Consider the following 24,220-nt stretch of genomic DNA (forward strand, 5'->3'; position numbering starts at 1 on the left):
TTAATGCCCGTGTTCCCAATTTCACACAGGAGCCCTGCCTAACATATAAAGTTTGTTGATACAATGATTATACTGAGAATCTGAAAATCAACCTTGATTAGAGCAATAAAGGAGGAATAAGAACTTGAAGTGTTTATGAGCACTCTGAGACATGCAGAATAGGTTGCTAAAATGCACGTATTAATCTATCGGGATTATGTGTGATGGAATCACAACCCTCGTCCAAGTCCCATTCTCAAAATGGACTGGGTAGGAGCCCTCACAGGCAATGAAGCCGAAACACGTAAGAAGCAAGGAGACATGAAATGCAGTGGCCCTTAATATACTATTGAAAGTTGGCCAACACTTTTTGGTGAATTAGCTCACTGGCTGTGAGTACAGCTGCAGCTCTTCTTTATCATCACATTTATCCCAAGATTTCTAGAAAACGCTAGCTTGAATTTCAGATATTCAAATGTAGGCAATTCTGAGATGTCTCTGGAAAAACACAAACGCTCCTCAGCTTACTTCCTTCCTGCCCTGGTTCTTCACAACCCACATGCTTCAGGGAGTGATTGCAAAGGAATTTTTTTCAAAGGACTGAATACACTTCTCCAGGAGAAGAGATTTACATTTTAAATGATGTTTTAAGACATTTCCATTTAATTACTACAGACAATTTCTGTTTTTCGGTCTCCAATTATTATTCTCAGCATAGTCTACTTACTCACCATAATTTCTAAGCAAGTACTTGGACACACGGGATGATTTTATTTTCTGTTATGGCAATTGAAGATAAATGTTAGGAACGAATTTGGCGGGGGGGGGGGGGGGGGAGGGACCCAAACTATTTTTTGCTGAATGGGCCGAAAGTGGCAAAAGTGGTCTATTTTGGATTATCTTCTGCCCTAAATGCTTAGATAAGTAGACAGGGCCAGCAAGCTTGAGGTGTTCTTTCCTTACGTGATAGGTTTGTTTCCTCTCTAGCTGTAACTAAGTTCCACTGGCAATTCTTCTCTAAAGGAATCATGAAAGCTTTTCTCTCACCTTCTGCCTGAAAGTTATTCTTCACACTAAGATTTGGGGATAACGTTCAAGCAAGTCATATAGGATGATGTAATGCATACTGCACCACAGAGAACACATCCTGCCTTCCTGTTGGTTCAAAGAAAGCAAGAAAGGTGCTGTCCAGAAGTAGCTAATTCTCTTCCTCACTTCTGTAGCCCTGGGGTGGACTCGGTGACCTTCCGTCTTTTCCTGTGGGTGTTTGTCATTTTTCAGTTCACTTTCCTCTTCATCCCCTTATTGCAAAAAGTGGTCTTTAAAAATGCTCTTCCTTTGAAGCAAACTTCCTATAAACTTTTTTTTATTTTTATTTTTTGAAGTTTATTCATTTTTGAGAGGGGGTGGGAAGGGACAGAGAGAAAGAGAAACATAGAATCCGAAGCAGGCTCCAGGCTCTGAGCTGTCAGCACAGAGCCCAATGCAGGGCTCGAACTCATGAACTGTGAGATCATGCTCTGAGCCGAAGTTGGGCGTTTAACCGAATGAGCCACCCAGGTGCCCCCCTGTAACCCTTTCTCCTTCGGAAGTCTGCTGCAACGCACCTCAGCTGGGTTTTTTGTCTTGAGCAGGCATTAGTGATTTATTCTCTCCCCAGTCTACCCTGTTTGTTACATTGCTGGAGAACTTTATTTCAATTCCTCTGAGTTTTTTTAAATGTTTATTTTTGAGAGAGAGAGAGAGAGGGACAGGAGGAGAGGCAGAGACAGACAGAGAGAATCCCAAACAAGCTCCATGCTGCCAGGGTAGTCCGACGTGGGGCTCAATCTCACGAATGAGATTGTGTGTGACCTGAGCCAAAATCAAGAGTTGGACACTTAACCGACTGAGCCACCCAGGCACCCCTCAAGTCCTGTGAATTTTCACACAGACTAGTATTGCCCAGAGAAACACATCTCATATTCCTATTTTGTAGCACTGGATGAAGCGGCCTGTGGTTTTCTGCTGTTTGCTGTATCCCAGGTTGGGTCCTCGGTCCTAACACTGGCCACCTCCCACTCCTTACTACCATATAGAATTAAGCTCTTCCCTTCATTCCAACCACCGCCTTTGTAGGTGTCTGCAAGAGTTATCTTCTTGATTTGATCCTCAGCTTTTGGTCCAAATTATCGTTGAAACACCATCGACAGCACCAGTTTAAACAGAGTGCGTCTGGATTCTGTAGGATAGGAATCTTGTCTTCGACCTCCGGTCTTACTTTCAAGCTTCTGGGAGTCTTAAAGTCTGGATCAGTCGTTGAGGATCTTCTCATCTTTACGCGAGGTTTCTTAGCTCCTGGCAATTCTCTGCCAAGTGCGAACTGTGTGACTTGCTTCCTTCCGCGTACATTTTCTGGGCACCCACTCTGGGCCAGAGGTCCTGCCACCAGGGAGCGGATATTCTAACGTGAGACACTTTCAGAGAGCAGTAACCAGGACTGACACACGCTAGACACTAACCGCACGGTAGCGCTGGAGGCAGTTAAGAGTGGTCATTTCCGTCCGGCTCTGGCACGTAGTAGACACTCCGTTATCTGCTCGGTATTTTAGAAATATATAACATGCGGTTGTAGATCTTCTTATCACAGTTTGGCTGAGGAGCGTTTGTACTGTATCTGGAACCGTTCTAGCTTAAAAGAGACTAAAGAGGAATGACAGCCAGATGCAACGCTTTCCTCCAGATTACGAAAACAAAATTGCTATCAAGGCCAATTATCGGTACAAACAGAGATTTTAATCTGTGCTGTATATTAGGTAATAGTCTTGGATCAATGTTAAATTTCTGGAGTGTGATCACTGTATTGCGGTTATAAAAATGTCCCTGTTTCAAAATTGGAGGTCTGGAGCTTCATAATGTAATTTACTCTCAAGTTCAGAAACAAGCGTACCTATCCACAGAGAAGGGCGCACACACCCACACACTCGGTGGTACAGAAAAGGTGGCAAAATGTTAACGAGCAGAAAATCTGGGTGACAGGTATATGGATGGGTGTTCACTGTATTCTTCCGGGTTTTTTTTTTCTCTATAGCTTTGAAATTCTTTAATATAAAGAATTGGCGCGGGGGGGGGGGCGGGCGGCGAGGAGAGGAGAAAATAAAAGATAAAAATACTCTGGAACTACCTTCAGTGGTTTTTGAAGCAAAACCCCGGGAAGTGAAGAAAGAATTGACAAGTCAGTTCTGAAACCAAACACAAATACTTTTTATTTATGGGATATCATTTTACATCAATTCCATGAAAACCTAAAACCAGTTTGCTGTACTCAAGTTAGGTGGCATAACAGTATTGTAGTTAAGCTGGAGTCACAGGACTTGCACGCATTTATGGATGTAATGCAAATACTGACGACACGAAGCGTTCACAGTTACAGGTTGGCTGCTGTCCACTTAACAGTAACCCCCAAGGGAAAGGATTCTATGATAAAAAGCAACCCATGTTTTGGTCTCATTTACAGACACCCAACGTTTAGTTGGTCAATGAATTCTATACATTTATTATACAACATATGAAAGAATAAAAGATAAGGCTTACAGAGGTATTTTAGCAGTTGTAAGAATAAAAACCAAGGGCACAAACTAACTTGGAAAGCTTTCTGTATAAACTTCAAAAGCACTGTTAAAATGGAGCCTTGAGAAGCAACAGATGTCCGTTGTTAAATGAGAATCTAGAGGGGTGTCTGGTCAGATTCTGTAAAAACTTAATTCAGAGTTCGTGCTTCAAAAAAGCGGCATGTAACATTACAGTGGGTGTTCATGGCAAATCAAATCATGAAACTTCTGACCTACCAGGAAACACTGAGAAGTTGTATTCCATGACAACAGAGTATTGCAATGTGTAGTTCAAAACACAGTGGAAAGAGAGAAAAGGTGTAGACAGGTAAGAAAGAAAAACCAGAAGAAGGCACCCTAATTTCTTTAACATTAACCACTAAATAAGTGTCTGATGACTGCTCAATTTTATGTAACTTAGGAACATTTTTAAGAGAAAAGTATCTTATTACTCATTTGGCCCCTTTTCTGCTCCCTAGAAACAAGTGCTGACTGCATAAAATCAAGAACTGAGGGCAAGCACTCCACAGTCACAGAGGCTTATTTTTCAAGGAAGTTTGAAAATTATTTGGAGTTTTCTAAATATGCAAGATTATCATCACGTTGGAATACCTACTTTCACATTCTGTACCACGAACAGTTTTCACTCAGGTTTTCCGCCCATCATCAAAATGTTCACCATGGATGAAATGTAACGTCTCCCCATAACAATCCTTTTATTTTAGGATTAACTGTGCTTAGTGTTTAAAACATTCTCCAGTTTCTAACAATAACTTGTTTACAACAACTTTATCTGTGATTCATACTTGTTTAAACAAAACTGCAATTGATCAAATTTAAGAACCGTGGCCATTAAAGTGTGTTTTTGTTTTTTTAACTTCACAGGATACTTTTGGAAACAAATCAAGTTCTTCGCCAATTCAGACTTGGCGATGGCCAATCGTCACTGGAGTAACAGGCACCCGTTGGAACGGAACCCCTTGCAACACATAGGTCCCAAGAGCTGTGCTTGCCATCAACACCTTCTATGCTTCTCAGGTATTAATTTGTGCAAACTGGTATGAATTTGTAAGGTAGAAGTGAGTCTACAATTCCTAAGCAAGGAATGATCAAGTATGCTTAATCACTACAGAGTTTTTCACACTTCTGGTTTATTTCACAGCAAACCAAACATTTCTATTTGGTAGAAAAAGGAAGTAATTTCACTCTACCATATCATGATTTTGTATATGCACACACACCGTATATACATACAAAATTTCTGTCTTTGGTGGTTCAGTTAGGGAAAAAAATAATATGAAAATCTGAACACTGTTTGCAAATAAACTGTGACATAGTGGTCAAGAGTAGCATCGTCTGTGTGCTTTACTCATTTAATGCCATTTAAAGGTTCACATTTAATCCAAAAGATTTTTTTGGCCAGATTTTGAAATAACCCAAACCTCTTCCAATCATTATTTAATCATGGATCCTGCTCACATCTATAGGATTCATTTGTTCAAATGCACCATTAGCTTTTTACTTGGTTTATATCATTAGACTTTTACGTTTTCACAAAACTTTAGGGACTAAATCAGGCATTCAATAGCACCAGTTAGTTGAGGGGGAACATGTTACCTAAAAATTTCCTCAAGAAGGGTAAGGCAAGGGGGGGAAAAAAAAGACACAGCATACAAACCCCCAAATACCGTCCTGTTTACTCTTGTTTCCTCATCCACATAAATAATGGCTATCACCTTTCTGTACAAATTACCCAGATAATGAATGACGAGTGGCCCCTCCAGGAAAGGTCCTACTGCGTAATAAAGTTAGCTCAATGCTGGTGGTTTCGTGTCCACTGCCTGCAATGGACATTCTGCCAGGGAAAGCCTAGCATGAGAGAAACAAAACGAAACGAAACGAAACGAAACCTCTCGCTTACAGTAGAGTTCTTTTTCCAAAAAACTAGAAAATTAGACACCGTGAAAGCTTAACTGAAAATCCAAACCACAACTAGAAGTGCTCTGCGGTGACAAACTGCCAGCGAACCATTCGGCTTCCACGGAGGAGGCGAAATCAAGGTTACTTCGAATGGCACGGGAAGCATCGGCAGACCCAACACTGACTAGGAGAATGCAAAAGGAGAAACAGAACCGCTGAAGGAAGTTTACGAGAGTTTCAAGCTCGTTTTCAAAAGGTGCGATTTTCATTTGTTCACGTGTACCTATATTCGAACTACTCCGGCTTTAACATCAGAGGATAAAATCCTACACCTCGCATGGTGGAAAGGCTTGTGGCATGGTGCGTGTCTGTATGTTCAAGTAATTAGAACTTCCGTCGTTTAAAAGCGCTCATATTTAAGTAAACCAAATTATATTTGGTATATGCCTCTGAAAATTTAGGACTCCCACCTGCTTCACGAAAGTTGGCCTCTTAAACAAGAAGGTTAATTCAGGTAACATTTACTTGTGGTAACAGTTGTTCTCTCTTGTTTTCTGAAATGCTACATTTGAGACCAAATAAAGTAGAATTGGTTCGTCTGAAAAAAGGGACTAAGAAATATGCCACAAAAATTATTTTTACAATACAGTTTTGCAGAAATAATCTCTAGGTGAAGCTTTTTCTTTTTATACACATATACAAAATTTAAACAGCAATATACACATCATCACAGTGAGGACGTTGGCAAATTCACCAATCTGTAGTGTAAATACAAACCGCAAAGCAGCCTTCCAAGAGAACAATGCTACACAGCAAGCAGAGCTGACCCGTTCCATAGCAAACACCACAACGTCCCTGCAGAAGGGAGACAGTGCAAGAAAAGCAGCATGCGCTTGGATACAAACAGCAATTTATGGCTAATGGTTGACATATCTGTGGTAACAGTGACTCTCTCGCTGCTATGCATAAAGTCCTAGGACATCTGTTTGTCTTTATACCACTCCACAAACTCGTCCAACAAAACTGGCCCTAAAGAGAGAGAGAAAACAACACGGCTATGAGGCTCTTCCTCACAGGGGGATGTGCGAATGCACAGTGGCGGGGGTGTGAGGGCGCCCAGCGCGGGTACTTACACGCTCCGTCTTCGTCGTAGTTGCTGAGGTCAAGGTTAATTGTCCTGCTAAACTCTAGCACATTGCACCACTGGTCTTTGTTAATAACTTTGTATTTTGATTGCTGATGGAGGGAAAAGTAATATGAATTACCGACACTCAGAATTAACAAATGGCACGGTTTCAACTGCTGTATGAATCAACATAATCAAGTTCACGAAGGTTAACTCTTTCCACTTGAGGTATGGTAAGCACCAATCGAGGACAAGGATGAGAGAGAGCAAGAGAACTGAAGATGACAATTTGCGTTAGAAAAATATTATGAGGGCTCAACACAAAATGACAAGCACATCAAAGAAACGTGATTGTTGTCCCTAGAAGTGAAATTCCTAACCTGCAGAAGTCCTTTTATAAAAAAGAGGTAATTAACCTACTTCACAGAGATACTGCAAGAATTAAAAGAGAGAATTTATGTAAAGTACTTCACTCGGTGCTTGGCAGAAAGCAGGGGCCAGAGAAAGAGCCGCTCCCACGAGTAACGCTGTCCTGAGCGGCACGGCTCACTGCCGGGTGTCAGCACAAAGTACACACAGCAGCGACTTACTGTACGAGAACTTCCGGAGTGCTACCAGCGGTCTCAGAGCTAGGTGCTCTGTCCAGCCACTGAAGAAAGTTACTGTTCTAACAGTGCAAAACTTGAATCTGATCACAAAAGTAACAAATCAAGGATACCCATGAAGTGGTTTTTCTATTCCTCTTAGACAAGAAATATGCCGCAGGTATATTTTAAAGTACACGATTCCTGTAGAAAGACTGAAAACTAAAACCCAGATGCAACAGCTTTGGAATCCTAACCACTAAAAATCAGGAACACCGGAAAACAATACAAGTACATCAAAAAGCAAAGAGCTGAGCCAATGGTTTTGAGGATGCAAACACAAGAGAAACTCAAATGAAAGGATCGCTGTGTCCTTTGAAAAGAAAAAAGCAAACTAATGTAAAAGAGAGAACAAAGCACAGACTACAAGTTGAACTTCCTAAGCAGTGCAAAGCAAACATCGGTCACGGAAACAGTTGAAGATGCTCCTGGAATTGTGCAGTCAGACCTGCTTGCGGCAAGGTCTCTCAGCTAAAACGCACCTCCCACTCAGGCTCAGTCACTCAACTCCAAGAACAAGGACCTATCTCTACTGATTTTCCAAAGAAAGCTAACATGTCACGGGATGGCCAGAGAAATTAGAACAGACCATTCGCAGACATGGATTGCCATGTAAACAGACACTTCTCACAGTAAAACTAGAGTTTTTAGACCTGTCTTGAGGAGTCCTGGTTAGGAACATCAGAAGCAATTTTTAGTAACAGTCCTCAAAGAATCGGATCAGCTGGAAGTGTTTCCGGACCCATACAAAAAGTGGGTTGCACAGAAGATTACGGCAGGAGTGAAGCCGGTCAGGGTACGGCCCGAGCTTTCCTCAAGGACTCGGCACCCTCATCCTTTCAAGCAAAGGGCACCTTTTAAAGGGTTTGGGGCTGGAGGGCAAGAAGGATGCCATGTGGGACAACCCAAGTAGCTCAAACCTGCATCTCAGATACTCTCAGGTCCTACAGCATCACACAGCATCAAAACCAGCTCCTGAGAACCAGCAGCTCAGCACTTCTGATCATTACCACTTAAAGCAAACAAACAACGATGGAGTGAAACGCTGGCGTTTTTCTAACGCAGACGTGAAGCAAGTGGAAACTGAGGGGGATACTGCCAGTGCGCCTAATGCTCAGGTTGGTCTAGGTCCCCAAGTTCCTGGAGAGAAGACAGATCTCTTATCTATCTAGACGAGACTAGATAACAATATATCACAAACTTCTTTTAGTAAGAAGGCAGAAGGCTGTTTTTTAACCTTTGCTCGCTCAAAGTGGAAATTCATCTAGAGCCACAAAAGAAAGGGAATCTTGCTCATGCAGAGTAGGAAATCCCGACAGAAGTAAAGCTTTCCGAGCGGGGCGAGAGAAAGGAAAGGACAGAGCTCCAGCTGTCTCGCCTGCACCTGCGCCGGGGAGCGATGCAACACATGACCCCACACACAGACACACCCCAAGAAAACGGGTAACTGCTCACGGACAGCAATTACACGTCACCATAATTCCTAAAGGCAGAAAAGTACAACAGACAAAATTACGTGAAATGGTTAAATAAAGTATACTTGGTAGTTCTAAGCAAGCAAACATACATTCCATAAAATAGCAGTTTGGTACCTCTAAGAATTGGTGAAAAACTGGAAAAAGGGGCCAGATTTTTCCTAATAACAGTCCCAACATGCACTTGGCAGTGTTTATGTCTAGGCTGCGCTGGTCCTTTTCCTGTTTAACAAACAAAAACAAGGATGAGCCAGATGCCCCCAAATAATAAATTCCAATAATCCAAATTTCTATTTCACTTCGACACAAAGTTAGTTAACAGCTCATTTATCATACACCATAAAAACCCTGAACCAAGACTAAGGAGGGGGGAGGGGAGGCAGTCAAATGCAACGGAGGGCTTAATCGTTTTGGTACCGTACCAATTTACCACAGGAAATTCATGTCAGCTGAGTGATCGCCCTAATGCAAAGTGGATCGGTTAGGTAGTAACAATACCGATGATTATTTCATGGGATAAAGAAAAAGCTACAACTCAATCGCTCGCCATTTGACATTTCTGATGATCATCCAAATCATTAGTATTGACCCCAAAGCCCGTGACTTAACTGAACAGAATTTAAGGGTTTCGGTTTCCATGCTTAGGAATCAGGTTTCCTTAATAAAAACCATTTTTTCCAACAATTTCATTTCGTTGGTAAATGCTTTTCTTGTACCTAAACATGCTGGAATTAAATTCAACTCATAATAAATGCTGGGGCTCTGGGGATTCTAAGAGGACGAATGCATCCCCCTACTCTGTGGGAAAACAGTCTAACCTATTACAGTCCTTCTTACCTTGGATTTATTAGATGTGAAATCTCTTAGCAGAATACACCTAACTAGCAGCCCAGTGAAAAACAACATTTTGTAAGGAAACCAGAAGAGAAATATTACATAAACCTGAATATGGGCAGATTAAGCTCAAATTCACTTATATTTGCAATTAGGATCCTCCTCTCTCACTGTCCCCTTCTGTACAAGTTTCCATTCCGGAACTAAAAGTGGGCACTTTCTATGCAAAGGGACAAAGGACCTGGGACCATAAGCGGTAACCTCACACATCCAAAGCTAGCCTCCCTGTGGTATTTTAACTACCGTGGCAATTTGCAGAAGTACTTTTCTACAAAGGGAGAAAGTGCCTGGCTATCTCACTCGGGGTGGACTCTAAACGTTCGCCAAATTAACAGATGATGCTGTGACCACCACTGTCAGCCACATATGCAGCCACACATACCTTCCGATAAAATAAATTGTTACCTCAAGGACTTAATGCTGAAATGCTCTTTAGTACACAGAGAATTTCTGGCCATGACACCGGATTTAGAAGTAAAGGACTAAAACAACACAGCAAATGTGAGGGCCTCACTCAACAACAGCAAACAAGGTAGATGCAGATACAGGAGGATGTGCAACGGGGTCTGTCTTTCGGTCCCGGTCATAAAGCGTAACGACCGTTCTCGTACAGACCGGGTCAGATGGCTCCAAGTCACCCTTCTCTGTTACAGGCCACACAACTGAGTCTGAGGATGGCGGGGGCCCAATTCCACAGTTCAATGCCAACAGGTGGGACCTCCTTTCCACGGCGTTCTCTGCCTGTCTCCCGGCCATGCATACGGGTCTTGCTCAGGGCTGCGGTACTCACTCCCACGGAGAGGAAGACAGTAGAAAAGGTGCTCCCGAGATTGCCCACCTTTTGCCCACCACCTCATTGGTTTGTTGCATTTCGGGGGTTCATACTTCTGTGATGCACTGTGCAAGCAAATGGAAAATTTCCTCTTACCCTGTAACATAGGTGTGGCAGACAGCAACAGCGCACCACGCTATAAAGCAATCCACAGAAAAATAAAAAAATAATAACGAGTAAACTGTGGAGAACACACGCGGCACCACAGGACTGGGCCCAAACGTCGTTTGTTGAACAACAGCTCGTGTAGCACAGGGCTGACGCCACCGGCATTCTGGAAAAGCTTTCCCTCTGAGCAGTTTGTCATCATTCACCACACCTAAAATCACTAGTCTTGCCTTGATACATTTGTGCCTTCTTCCAACATCAATGCCTCTGTCCCCATCACAATGGACATACACTAAGGTGACAAAAAAAAAAAAAAAAAAAAAAAAAAAAAAAAAAAAAAAAAAAGAAAAGATACGAAGGACCTGGACAGACTCTTTGCAACAATATAATCATCTGACAAACTGATGATCATGAAGGATTTCAATGCATGTGTTTGGCAGTGATGCCAAAACATGGAGGAAAAGGCATCAGACTCACAGGACCGGAAGCTGAACAGCACTCACTTACTCCTGCTCTGCCAGGGTGCCAGCCGGCAGCTCGCAATCACTAACACCATCTTCTGCCTAGCAAATAAGAGAAAGATATTATGGATGCACTCACGGTCGGAACAGTGGCTTCTTGCTGGTAACCAACATTGCCAGTGGGGGGACTTGACTAAGTGCGAATGACCATAACTGGAAAGGCTCAAAATTCCTGGAACAGCACAGTTGAGAGATCTCACAGCAAACATCTCCTAAACAGCAAAATGGGAGACACACTCAGGGGGTTCTGTGACAATGATCCTAATGGCAGTCTCTGCAAAGGAGTCCCAATTAAAAGTGAAATGAATCTTCTAGAATGCCATGAGGCAGCCATCAACATCATGGGCAGTTTAAAAAAAAAAAAAAATTCACCTTAACAAATTCAAGGAGTACGGCAAAGACACACAGAAGCTCCTCACGAGAATTTAAATAGTACACTGTCAACACCAACCCTAAGACCCTCTGCTCATAGAGCACCAAGGAGCGAGGGACAGATTTCCGCATCTCAAGGTCAGAATCTAAGCAGAAAGTGCCTTGAGAGAGACAGGCGAGAGTCGCTCAGTATCCCCGAAGGCCCATCAAGGTTAAAGGAGAAGAAACGAAACTTTCCTTCCTGCCTACTCCTGACCCAAAACGTGTAGGTATATATTTCACGCACTTGCATCAACGTAAGATAACACATTAAAAAACAATTGTATTTTTCAAATAATAGGAACCGAACAGGTTCTATACACCAAAGATACACTAACTCCCTATAATACACAACTAGATTCTGCCTTGCTGCCTCCTTAAACACAGATTTTTAAAAAGCAGTTACAGATGAATCAGGCCTCTTAGCGGTGCCGCGTAAAACCAAAGGAATGTATCTGAAGATTTGAGGAAGTTATGTTTTGTATATGGAATAAATGCATTCCTCAGGCTGAAGTCTAACAATAGCTAACGTAGAGAGTAATGAAGTTCTATTAAGGTCTGATCTAAAGTTCTAATACATATACTTTTAAGAAGCACTCTTGTTTATATAAGACTGTTCCAGGATAGGTCTTCTTGTAAAATGTGAAGATTAATCTTTTTTTTCCTTAAATGGCTCAAGTGACTTAAGAAACAATAGAAACAAAGCAATTAACTGTAAATATGTAAATATAAGTATGGTATTATAAAAATGAATCTTCTAACATCTTTCACATCCACGATCCAGATACGCTGTATCAGAGGCCCCCAACTGTTCCAGATGATCTAGTTCCTATTTTCACAAAGTGTTCACAGCTTAAGACTTGTATGTGAAAAGGGGGATGGACCTTGAATTATTAAAATGATGAAGGAAAAAAAGCCTTCGAAATAAAAAAACTTCCTAAAATTTTCGAGACAGCCTTTACTAGATGAGCTCAAGAAACAATATATGTGACCACAATTCACAGACATAGATGGCAAGAACCAAGTCGGAAATCGGTATGTGAGATCCAAAGGCCTGAACTGAAAACGGAAGACACGCGTCCTGCACTTCTCACTTGAGACCACAAGGATTACAAAAAATAAAGAGAGAACGCAGTCCTCCTCAACACAGCTACCTAAGAAAACAAACGTAAGGGAAAAATAATGCTAAAGGACTCAAAGCTTACTGTGATTCAGTTTACAAAACTGACAATGCAGTAAATCAGTTTTTTGAGCGGGAGCTTTTTTTTTTTAATGCACATTAAAAACAAGCTAAAAGTCAAAAAAAACCGAGTCCCCTCTCATTGGGAAAAATGAAACTAAATAATTATGCTCTTAGAACTTACCCAGCAACTCACTTACAGATAACAATGTTTGCAAGGCAATTACTTAATTAAGCTAAACTATTGACACTTCCTTTAGAACAAAAGAAAAAAAATCTGCCAACAGGCACAGTCTCTCCTTGTCATTTTATTTGGCACAGACTGTATTACTGTAAGCACTATTCTTGGAAAACAAGTCATGATTTGAGACTTGAGGTATGCAGACAACCTAAACAATGCCCGTGAAGAATAACACAACAACTATTTGCAATTCTACGGGTAACTTTTACAAAGAACTTAATCTGTGCCAGAAATTGTTGTAAGTGCCTTAAACTCATTTAATACAACAACCGTGTCAGGACAGGCATTATTATAATCCCCACTTTATAAATAAGGAAACTGAGGCACGGGGCACTAAATAACATGAACCAGGAAGTGTGAGTGCACACCTGAGCTCTTCACTGAGTACCACGTCACTTCCCTGAGAAGGAACGAGGAGAGAGGCTGAAATACTGAGGCATAAGGTCCGATTAGCTTTACAAGTACCTGCTGGGCAAACCTGGGTGTCCACAATAACCACAGCGTAATCTTAAAGATAAAAGTGAGCAGATTTTCAGGGTAACCAACCTGGGATTAGATGACTGCATACTCTTCTTGCTTTTGTCCTCACCCAGGACAAAAGCTTCTGTTTTCTTCCTAATTCACAATGAAAACATGAGAAGTGGAGAGGTGTGTGTGTGTGTGTGTGTGTGTGTGTGTGTGTTGGGGGGACTGTGTGGAGAGGGAAACTAGACAGACACACTGGTTAAGAAGTAAGAAATTTATTAGGGGAAGTGACTCAAACCACCGCAACAGGTGTAGGTTAGAGTCGGGTGGGATTCTCTGATAAGAGGTTGCTGAACGAGGCCTAGGAAAACTTTCCTTAGTAAACTCTATGAGTGACGTGCTCAGTCATGTCTAATTTGCATGGACAGACATGACTCAGCTGCTATTTTACCGAGAGGAAGACGACACAGGAGCTTTGATCTGTGGGGCTCCTTACATCTTCCCGAAACACCCCCTCAGGAGTGGCCACAGAAGCTGGGAGCCTGAGGCTGACAAAGCACGAACAGCCAGGGAGGCTGCGGGAACCACCCTGTCGCCCAGTAAGCGCCGTGAGAGCGCCTCCCAGTAAGAGGGGCTCCCACCGGGCTCTTCTGCCTCCAAGTTCTTTTACAACTTCTTAAAGCTTTACTTTGAGGACTGCAAGGGCAAGGACTCCCCCCCAGAGAAATCACCCGCTGCTCCCTGCACCCCCGCACCTCACAGGGAGGGCCTCCCTGCTCTCCACCTGGCAGCTCCTCCTGACTCCACTTTCCTCCCCACCCATGTGGATGCACCTGTGTTGGTCTAGGAGGCCTCTCGAGTCCCTCTGCCCCCCACGCCCACAGCCTCCTCACTCAATCTGCCCCTTATCTCTCCTTTCTGCACCAAGTCCAAACATCCTGCCAGGGGAAGGCCAAGAACGCCCGCTCTTCTCAGGGCTAAGATGCTGCTGCTCTCAGGCCCTCTCAGCCCAACATCTGTCCTCCTCAAAACTCCGAGGTGTCCACTCGCTCCATGACTTCAGCACGCTACCTGCCTCTGCCACAGAGAACGGAGAAAAATCAAATTTAACGGATATTTAATAACTATTCCCAGATCAACAAAAACTTACTATAGTTTTTTACCTCATTCCATTGGTACAATCTTACTGTCAATAGGTCCTTTGTTTAAAAGGGAATCAAGAGGTTCCTGGGTGGCTCAGGTGGTTAAGCGTCCGACTTGATTTTGGATCGGGTCATGATCTCACCATTTGTGAGATTGAGCCCTGAATGGGGCTCTGTGCTAAGAGTGTGGAACCTGTTTGGGATTCTCTCTCTCTCTGCCCATCCCCCGCTCACACTATCTCTCTCAAAACAAACTTAAAAAAAATTAAAAAGGAATCAAGAAAAAATGGCTGTTTTATTTAAAGGAATTCATACAATGATATTTGCTTGTATAATAATACCTACATCGAGGAAAAAACCCTTCCACATAAAAATATTCAGATGAAATCCCACTTGTATGGAAAAACTGGCCATTTCAGCCCCTGAATGTATGTCCCACTATCTTCCTCCAACAAGACACCACAGGGTGGTGACAGTTTCCAGTCAGGGAAGGCGCTGTGGCTCTGTGAGAAGACAGTGACATGCACGACAGGGGCGGTGCTTGGGCCCTCCTGCCGTCCCCTCCTTTCTGGCTCAGTCTCATCATCTACGTAACAACAACACTGGACCAAGTGGCCTCTAATGCTTTCTTTCAGCTCTAAAGCTCCACAATTCCACGGCATCCATAAGACTAAGTTCAAGTCAAAGTAAAATTAGGAGAAAAAGAATGCAACTTTACAGCCAAGCACTATTTTTAATTGGCTACAAGGTTTGAAAGTGAGGGGGAAAAAAACCCAATCACATCCTCAGGACTATAGTCTTGGTGGAGAGATGTCAAAGAGGTCATTTTACCACTTTCTGGTATTGTACTATAATTTATTTCCTGGTACATTAAAGTATAAATGAAAATATTTAACATATGCCATTGTTATTTACAACAGGGAATATTTAAGATGTTAAAACGATCAGAAAGTTTCATTTCTATTGAAAGTTTGATTTTTAAAAGGTCTGCTGTGTTAATTACGCATTAATACCTCCAGGAGTCATGTTTTAGTAGGAAAAAAGAAAACATTAGAGGGGGGAAAAAGAAGAACTTGAGTTCTGCTTCTAACCAAGATGCAGTTAAGAGAAATCAGATTTCCCCTTTCACTTCCAACAACCAGAAAATTGGACTGAATATATGAAGTGATGCCTCTCACACACTGGACAACGGACCATGACCACTGAGAAAAAGGAGACAGGAAGTAAGCCCTATGGTGATCCCAGATCACTGTTGGGATACCCCTCTGAGGCCAGAGCACAGGAGGGGGAACCCAAACCAAGTCCAGTGGTCTTGCTGAGTTGGAAAAGACAAGAGTTCAACGACACAAAGGTGGTTATAGTTTGTAGGCAGAATACCAAGGTGGGACCTACACAGAGAGGGATCTAGACATTTACAAAGTGTCTCCCTAGTCATTGGCCAAGGACTTCTCTGTGTCTGTGCAAGAGGAAACTGCCTGAGTCTGGGGAAGGAATCACACTGCAAACAAGCAGGCAGGGTTCCTGCAGGGTTAGGAAGCCCCTGCATTCCTACCAGCTACAGTGAAAGGACCTAACACACATGGCCTGGGGTAGAATCCTCAAAAAGAGTCTTACGGTGAAGCTGAATCACCCCTAGACTGACAGCAATCTCCAAGTAACTATAATTACACACCAGGAAAGTTTTTAAATCAAACCTTATTTAAAGGAATACTAGAAAACCCTGGAACCAACAACATAAAATTCACAATATCCAGCATCCAATCAAAAAACAAAGAAACAAAAACTACTAGGAATGTAAAGAACGTGTGAAATACGACGCACAATCAGGATAAAAATTAAGCAATAGAAAGAAATCCAAAAACGACATACATGATGGTACCAGAAGATAAAGTTGTTAAAACAACTGTTATAAACATGTTCTAGATATTCAAGAGGTAGGAGATATTATCACATAATGAGGAGAGAAACATAAAAAAAGGCTCAAAAGGAACTTATAAAGATGAAAAACTACAGTACTTAAAAATACACTAGCTAGGATTAACAGAACTAGACACTGCAGAAGAAAAGATTAATATTAGCAGATGTAGCAAGAAATATTACAAAGGGGATGGGGGGGGGACCCAAAAAACTGAACGTGGCATCACTGCCTTGTGGGATGGTATCGGGCATCTAACCTAGGTATAACTATAATCCCAGACAGAGGGCAGAGGAGAACGGAAAAAATGATGAAGAAACAACAGCTGACCAAGTTCCCAATCTAATGCAAACTGTATGTCCAAAGATTCAAAAAACTAAACAAACCCTAACCAAAATAAATATAAGGAAAATTATGCCAATGCATATCATAATCAACTTGCTGAAAAGCAGTGAAAAGAGAATAAAAAACAAAACAAGACACTATGTTCAAAGGAAAAATGAACATCAGACTTATCAGAAATTATACGAGACACCAAGGGAGAGAGATTGTTAAAAGTACTGAAAGAATATTAGATAGTCAATCTAAAATCTTTTACCCAGAAAAGCACCTTCTAAATTGAAGGCAAATTAAAAGCTTAGAGAACTCATTACCAGAAAAGCTGTACTATGAAAAATGTTAAAGGGAATTTGTTGGGTAGAAGGAAAATGATACCAGGAAGAAATGTGAATCTACACAAAAGAAATAAAGAGCACAAAGACAGAGCATCAAAGATATTTTTGCCTATTTAAAAGCAAAAATGGTAACAATGTATGCTATGGGCTGAATGTCTGCGGCTCCCCCAAAATTCGTATGTTGACATCCTAACCCCCAAGGTGATGGTTATTAGAAAGCGTGGCCTTTGGGAAGTGGTTAGGTCACGAGGCTGGAGATTAGTGCGCTTATATAAGGAGACCCCAGAAGCTCCCTCTTCCTTTCTGCCATGTGAGGTTACAGCAAAAACACAGCCATTCAAGGATCAGGCTCCAGGCAATCACCAGATACCTAATCTTGCTGGCAACTTGATCCTGGATCTCCCAGCCTCCCTTCTACAGAAATAGATTCCCGCTACTTAGTCTCTGGTATCTTGTTGTAACAGTTTGAAGAGACTAAGTAAGACAATATATTGTGAGATTTATAGCATATATATATATATATATATATATATATATATGTAAAATGTACAACAGCAGCAGAAAGTATGGGAGGGCAAAATGAAAGTCTACTGTTATAAAAGTTCTTGCATTATACATAAAGTAGTAAAATATTATTTGTAGACTATGAAAATTTAAAGATGTATATGTAAAGCCTAGAGCAACCACAAGAAAAATGAAACAGAGATGCAGCTATTAAGACAATGCTGGAATGGAATGATTAAAATGGAATCATTAGAAAAAGCAAACAAAACTCAATCCAAGGAAGTCATGATAAAAAGGAAAAAGAAACAAAACAGATAAGACAAATAGGAAAAAAATACTATAGGAGATGTAAATTTAACCATAGCAATAATTACATTCAATGTACATGGTTTAAGCATCTCAATTAAGACAGGTATTGTCAGACTGTGTATATGGTATCTATAAGAAACTATATCCTACCTATAAGAAACCCACTTTAAATAAAGACACATGGACAGGTTTAAAGTAAAAGGATGGAAAGAGATCTATCATGCAGACTTTAATCAAAAGAAAGCAGGAATGGCTTTATTTGTCTCAGACAGAGCAAACTTCAAATTAAGGAATATTACCAGAGATAAAGAGACATTTCATGATGCTAACATGTCAATTCTTTAAGAGCACAGAACACCATGAAGTAGATCTAAACCTAGTATCTGCTTCAAAATCCATGTTGGAAACAACAGGAGGAACAGAGCTGGAGAGTTTAACAATCCCCTCTCAGTGACGGGCAGAGCCTAGCAGGCAGACATCGGGAAGGACGACCTGAACAACACTATCAACCGACATGACCTGACATTTATAAAACACTTCCCCGAACAGCAGCCGAATATTCATTCTTTTTATGTGTTTTACACATAACACATTCATCACAGGAGACCATTCTGGACCACAGATGAGGTCCCCATACCTCTAAGTGAACTGAAATTACACAGGGTATCTTCTCTGACCACAACAGAATTAAACTAGGTATCAATAACAGGAGGCTTATGTGAGAAATCCTAAATACTTGGAAAATAACACCAACAACACACTTGTAAATAACCAGTGGTCAAAGAGGAAATCACAAGGGAAAACAGAAAACATTTTGAACTGAATGCAAATGAAAATACGTACATCTCAAATCTTGTGGGATACAGCTAAATACACCAAAGCAAACCAAAGGATTCAATAAAAAATCCATCTTAGGGGCGCCTGGGTGGCTCGGTTAAGCGTGCAACTCCAGCTTCGGCCGTGATCTCACCGTTCGTGGGTTTGAGCCCAATATCGGGCTCTGTGCTGACAGCTCCGAGCTTGGTGCCTGCTTTGGATTTTGTGTGTGCGTGCGTGCGCGCGCGCGCGCGCGCGGGACTCTCTGCCCCTCCCCCGTTCACGCTCGCTCTCGCTCTTGCTCTCAAAAATAAACATTGAAAACAATCTTTTAAATCCATTTTAGAGCATATTTTAGCCAAACTGAATCTATTTGGCAATGATTAAATATGCGTGGTATTCACCTTCCATAAAGGGACTTATTAATTCATTGGTAATGCTCACCAAAAGCAAAGACCTCTGCTGGCTGTTACTGAGGATGCGAAGAAAGAGAAGACACAGTCCCTGGCTCGGTCTGAGAAGACGAACGCCTGTCGTACCCAGACGCCACGGTCGAGCCGGAGGAGGTCGCCAGGGTATGCAGCGAAGGCGCACGACCCCCCAGGACAGGAGGACCCGGGAGGCTGGGCCCAGGCACCCGACGCAGGAGAGAGCTGGGAGAGCACCAACAGGACTCGGGCAGAGGCCCGGAGGGACAAAAGGCAGAAAGCAGAAAGGCCAAAAACGGCGGGCGGCAGGTTCAGCTGACTGGACTTCCCCGCAACACAGGTGCCGTGGGACAAAGGAAGCCTGGGGTGACCGGCAGCCTGGACTTGAGGCCAGAACCCGGGTCTGAGTCCTGGATCCACTGCCGCGGACAGAGTGACCACGGTGCAATGTGTCTGCTTCTCCGAGGCCCATTCTCCTCCTCCGTGAAGTAGACCGAAAACGCCCCTGCCTGTCACTCGAGAGGCTGCAGAGCAGCTGCAGGGGGCGCATGGGGAAGCCCCACGTGACATCCGGGCACCGGGAACTGAAGGCTTCGCCGAGCCGGAAGGCGGCCCAATGACCCTGGGGCCGAAGGTGGAGGAGTGGCACCCTGCTAATGTGATGCTGGAGGGGACGTGACAGAGCCCGGGAATAAGGGGACCACAGCAGCGCAGGCAAGGAGGACCGAGGGCCTCGATCGGATCGGCAAGGCTGCGGTGGAAGGCGCCACAAGAGGCGAGCAAAGGAGTCCCCGGGGCACAGGCTGCGCTGACGGACCATGGCCGGCGACGGGGCTACGGCAGATACGTGGGCAACTCTGGCCCCCAAACAGAAAAGCTGGAAAACAGGGCTTACTTTGGTGAGAAGGTAGAACGCTTCTACACAAACTTTACCAAACAGGAAGAAACAGCTGACTTTGGGAGGAAAACGATCTCGCGGGATGAAATACTTAATCCTACAAACTGTGTATCTATTCTAAAAGCATCTGGCAAATAACTTCTACATACAATTACGCTAATGCCATTTAGTGGAACACTGTATTTGAATTTCACCACACCATTTCTAACATCTATAAACTTTCACGGGTTGGGATTTTATGTGAAGGTTACGACAAATGCAAAAATGCACAAATGAGGACACCACAGAGAACTACTCATGTGCTACCGCAGATGCACCAGAATTCACCATCGGGTAAACCTCTGGTGCGGAACTAGCAGAGCCAAAGCACGCAAGCAGTGAAAAAGACCAACATGGTGGTAAGAAAAAAGGGAGTCACCTGACACTGAATTCTCTGCTTTAAATCACAATCGATCAATCAAGCCCAATGCCCTGAATGCACCAAACACACCAACTTAACAGAAAACACGACACCGCTCTTGAATGGAGTGTGACCGTGTGGGCTGTGGACTGCGGGCGAATGAACACAATGCCAACTGGTGCCTCAGAATCCACTGCCTACGGTGACGAGGCTGAAAAACTGAGCCTTCATTTCGCTCCAGGAGAACCGCGGTCACACACTTAGCCCAGCCTCACGATGTGACCTACAAGATGCTCACTTTTCAAAATGACGACTGGAAATTAGGGTTGAATAATGTTCATTGCAATTAGCTTAGGTCAGAAATTCAAACGATTTCCAAATACAATACAGGAAGTGAAACAGAATCAGATCTGCAGTTTACTCCAATAACTCAATGGGTGAAGGTTTGTTGTTTCAGGAGAATGAAAAGCTCTTCTAAGCCTATCTAAAAGACATTTAGAAAAGTGTCTATTACATGCCAGTTTATAAATTACTTCTAAGCCAATAGCAAGAGCTATTCAAGGTCTGGCACCGTAGCTTTTTGCTAACAAACTACATTTTTGCCCAGAATCAGGGTTAGTGTAGAAAGCGTACATGTAGAAAGAAATCCTAACTAGCACCCTGGGAGTAACTTACTCAACCTTCTTTGCTTGCAGCATGTAAAAACAAACCTCAAATGGCAATTAAAAAAGGGGGGGGGGGGGGAGGGCGGGAGGAGAGGGAAACATCTGGATAGGCTCCAGAGAACTCACCCGTGCAAAGTCAAATGCATATCTGTAAATAAGTTTAAAGTTTGTAGAATCATTTAATAATGATCTTAAGTAATCCAAAGTATTTCTGAGCTTTTCTGTTGTATCACATCTAGAAAAACAGAATAAAGGCAAATTATAACCTGAGGTTTTTTTTCTTAACTGGGGCAGTAACATGAAACAGAATACCAAAAGACAATAAAACCCTGGAGTTGCAACACATTCATGATGACCCATTTCCCTACGTTTTTGATTTTTAAAAATTTCAAATGTACAGAAAAACGGAAATAATGAACAAGCACCCATATACCCATCCCCTCAGTTCATAACACACATTGTCACGTTTGTGCTCTCGTGTGCACTTTTTTCCGTACCACTTGAAAGTAACTTACTAACATGATGACACTTCACTCCTAAACACTTAAATACCATCATCACTCCTAATATTCTACCAGTGTAAACTTTCTTAGCTAATACACAACCCATATACAAAGTTCCCCAGTGTTCCCTCAGTTTTCTTCACAGATGCTTTTTCTTGATCCAGGATCCAATCAAGGCTCACGCGTTGCTTTTAGTGGTCATATCTCCTTCGTCTCCAGAAGGGTGTCACCTCTCTTCTTTCTTGACAATGCCACTTTTGAGAACGGTTGTTTTGTAGAATCTCTGTTTGTCAGATAATTTCCCTCTGATTATACTTAAGCTAAATGGTTATGACAACACTGCTTGTGAGGCCCTTCTCAGTGCACCCCATGAGAGGACCTGTAACGTCAGTCTGTCCCATTAGGAGCCACGGTAAATGGACTCATTCAGTTAAGGTAACATCCCCCAGATTCTCCATGAACAGGTATTTTCCCTCCTCTGAAACAGTATGTAATCTGTGGGATGATATCTTGAGACTGTGAATCTCGTTCCCGAACAACCTTCCATCCGGTGGTTTTAGCCTCCACTGGTGATACCACCTGAATTGGCTTTGCATTTGAAGATGCAAAACGGTGATTTTTCGGACTCTACCACCATCACCGGCTCAAGTTATTCTATAAAGAAGAGTTCTACGCACCACCTTTCGCGTTTTCTGGACTTAAGGATTTTTGCTTTTTATTCAGTGTTATAATCTTTTACCGCCTTTATTCTTTTTGGTGCACAAATCGTCCTCATTTGGGCAGTGGCCCATTCAAGCTGGTGCCAGTGTCCTTCTGACATGTGCCATCAGTCTTTGAGCACGTCCTTGCTTATGGTACAAGATATTCCAGCTCACCTTGTACTTTCTCTACCCTAGACTTGAAATCAGCTATATCTCCAGGGAGCTTTGGTGATGAAAACCTGTTTTTACAGATAAGGGACACACTGTTTATTTTTCCTAAGGAAGCAGACTGATTGGCTAATTTTACAAACTAATTTTCTGTTCCTCGTATCTAGCCCTTAAAAATGAGAACCAAGAGTCACCATTTCCATCAGCAAAATCAAAGCTTTTCAATGCTGGACGTGCTTTCTTGTGTTCCCCTGTAGGGCTTTCACCTACCACTAAGCATAAGTAATACACAGTAAAAGTATTATCAATGTAAACAGTTTATATGCTTTATAAACTAAAATACCGTTCATACGTTCACATCATAGATCAGCACACTGATCTATCTTTAGCAATAAATTTGTAAAGGTTTCTTTTTGTAGCTAACTACAAAATAGTCCCCATAATCTACTGAGATAATAAAATACCTAAAAGTCAAAAATTAGAGTAAATGTTTCACCTCTATGAATCTACAACAATTTAGAATGTGCTGTATTTCTTCCGGATGTTTGAAAACTGAAAAAGATAACAATTAGACTGTTTTAGAAGTCAGAAAAGGCAGGGGCGGCTGGGTGGCTCAGTCGGTTGGGCATCTGACTGCGGCTCAGGTCATGATCTCCCAGTTCGTGAGTTCGAGCCCCGCATCGGGCTCTGTGCTGACAGCTCAGAGCTTGGAGCCTGCTTTGGATTCTGCGTCTCCCTCTCTCTCTGCCCCTCCCCCGCTTGCGCTCTGTTTCTCAAAAATGAATAAATGTTAAAAAAAAAAAAAAAAAACTGTTTTAAGAAGTCAGAAGAGGCTTCTTTAAGGGACTGAAATGTTAGCTAATGGCCGAGAGCAGAAACAGGATATTTCTGGAGCAGAGGGTTTTCCAGATAAAAGGAACAGCATGCGCAAAGGCCCAGTGGCAGAAGGGAGCATGCCAAGCTCAAAGACTAAAGAAACCCACTGTGACCAAACGGAAGAGAGTAAGAGGGGAAGTGGTTCCAGGATAAGGCTGAAAGGGAGGTGAGGCCAGGCCATAAAGGGTTTTGTGGTCCATACTGGTTTTTGTTTTTTAAATTGAATCCTAGAAACACTGGAAGCCACCTCCAACCATGGGAGAGACCACAATCAGGCTTGCATCTTGAAAAATTCACTCTGAATCTCTGTGGAGAAAGGCTGCGGAAGAAAAAAACAGAGAGATGCCGATAGCCTAGTTAGAGATCTAGCGCCAACCCCCAAAAGAGGGCTGGTAGAAGCTAACAGGGCACACGAGAAAGCAGGAAGTTGGAGTCTAGGAAGCAGGAAGGGAACAGGGTCTTCTCTGCACTGGGGACTCTACTATATGGTTTGATTTTTTACTGTATACATAAATAACTAATGATACTTTATTAACAATATGGTAGAGGGTCAAAGAGGAGAGAAAGCAGCTAACCCCGAAACATTTAAGGCCGAGGTCTCTCCTCTTCACTGGAAAAGGAAGGTTAAGGACCAAAGCCACAGGAAATTGGCCAGATTTTGGCAGGGGGTTTAGTTTAGTCCTGTCCAATGAGAGGAAGAAGAACAGATGTCTGTTTCAACAGATTCAAGGGCAGAGAGCACTCATTTAGACATCTGCTACATAGCTAAAAGAAAATAAAGTAGCCAAGAATCTTTGGGTAGAACCTCAAGGCAAAATGGAAGTTCGTTAGCATG

General features: G+C 42.5%; 1 protein-coding gene across 10 annotated transcripts in view; it reads right to left on the minus strand.

Moving 5' to 3' along the window:
• Positions 1–3,198: 3,198 nt before the first annotated feature.
• Positions 3,199–24,220, minus strand: part of DCUN1D4 (defective in cullin neddylation 1 domain containing 4) — an 87,145-nt gene continuing 66,123 nt past the window's right edge. For 9 of the 10 annotated variants that reach the window (XM_058722616.1, XM_058722617.1, XM_058722627.1 and 6 more), the window contains 4 exons: positions 21,264–21,372; positions 8,852–8,956; positions 6,623–6,725; positions 3,199–6,518 (listed from right to left, as the gene is read on the minus strand). In XM_058722616.1, the coding sequence (XP_058578599.1) occupies positions 6,463–6,518; positions 6,623–6,725; positions 8,852–8,956; positions 21,264–21,372 (373 nt within the window). In that variant the 3' untranslated portion in view covers positions 3,199–6,462. The remainder of the gene's footprint in view (positions 6,519–6,622; positions 6,726–8,851; positions 8,957–21,263; positions 21,373–24,220) is intronic. The other variant, XM_058722618.1, reaches the window with a different exon arrangement.

The sequence above is a fragment of the Neofelis nebulosa genome, chromosome 3 (genome assembly GCF_028018385.1).
Source record: "Neofelis nebulosa isolate mNeoNeb1 chromosome 3, mNeoNeb1.pri, whole genome shotgun sequence".
NCBI lineage: Eukaryota > Metazoa > Chordata > Mammalia > Carnivora > Felidae > Neofelis > Neofelis nebulosa.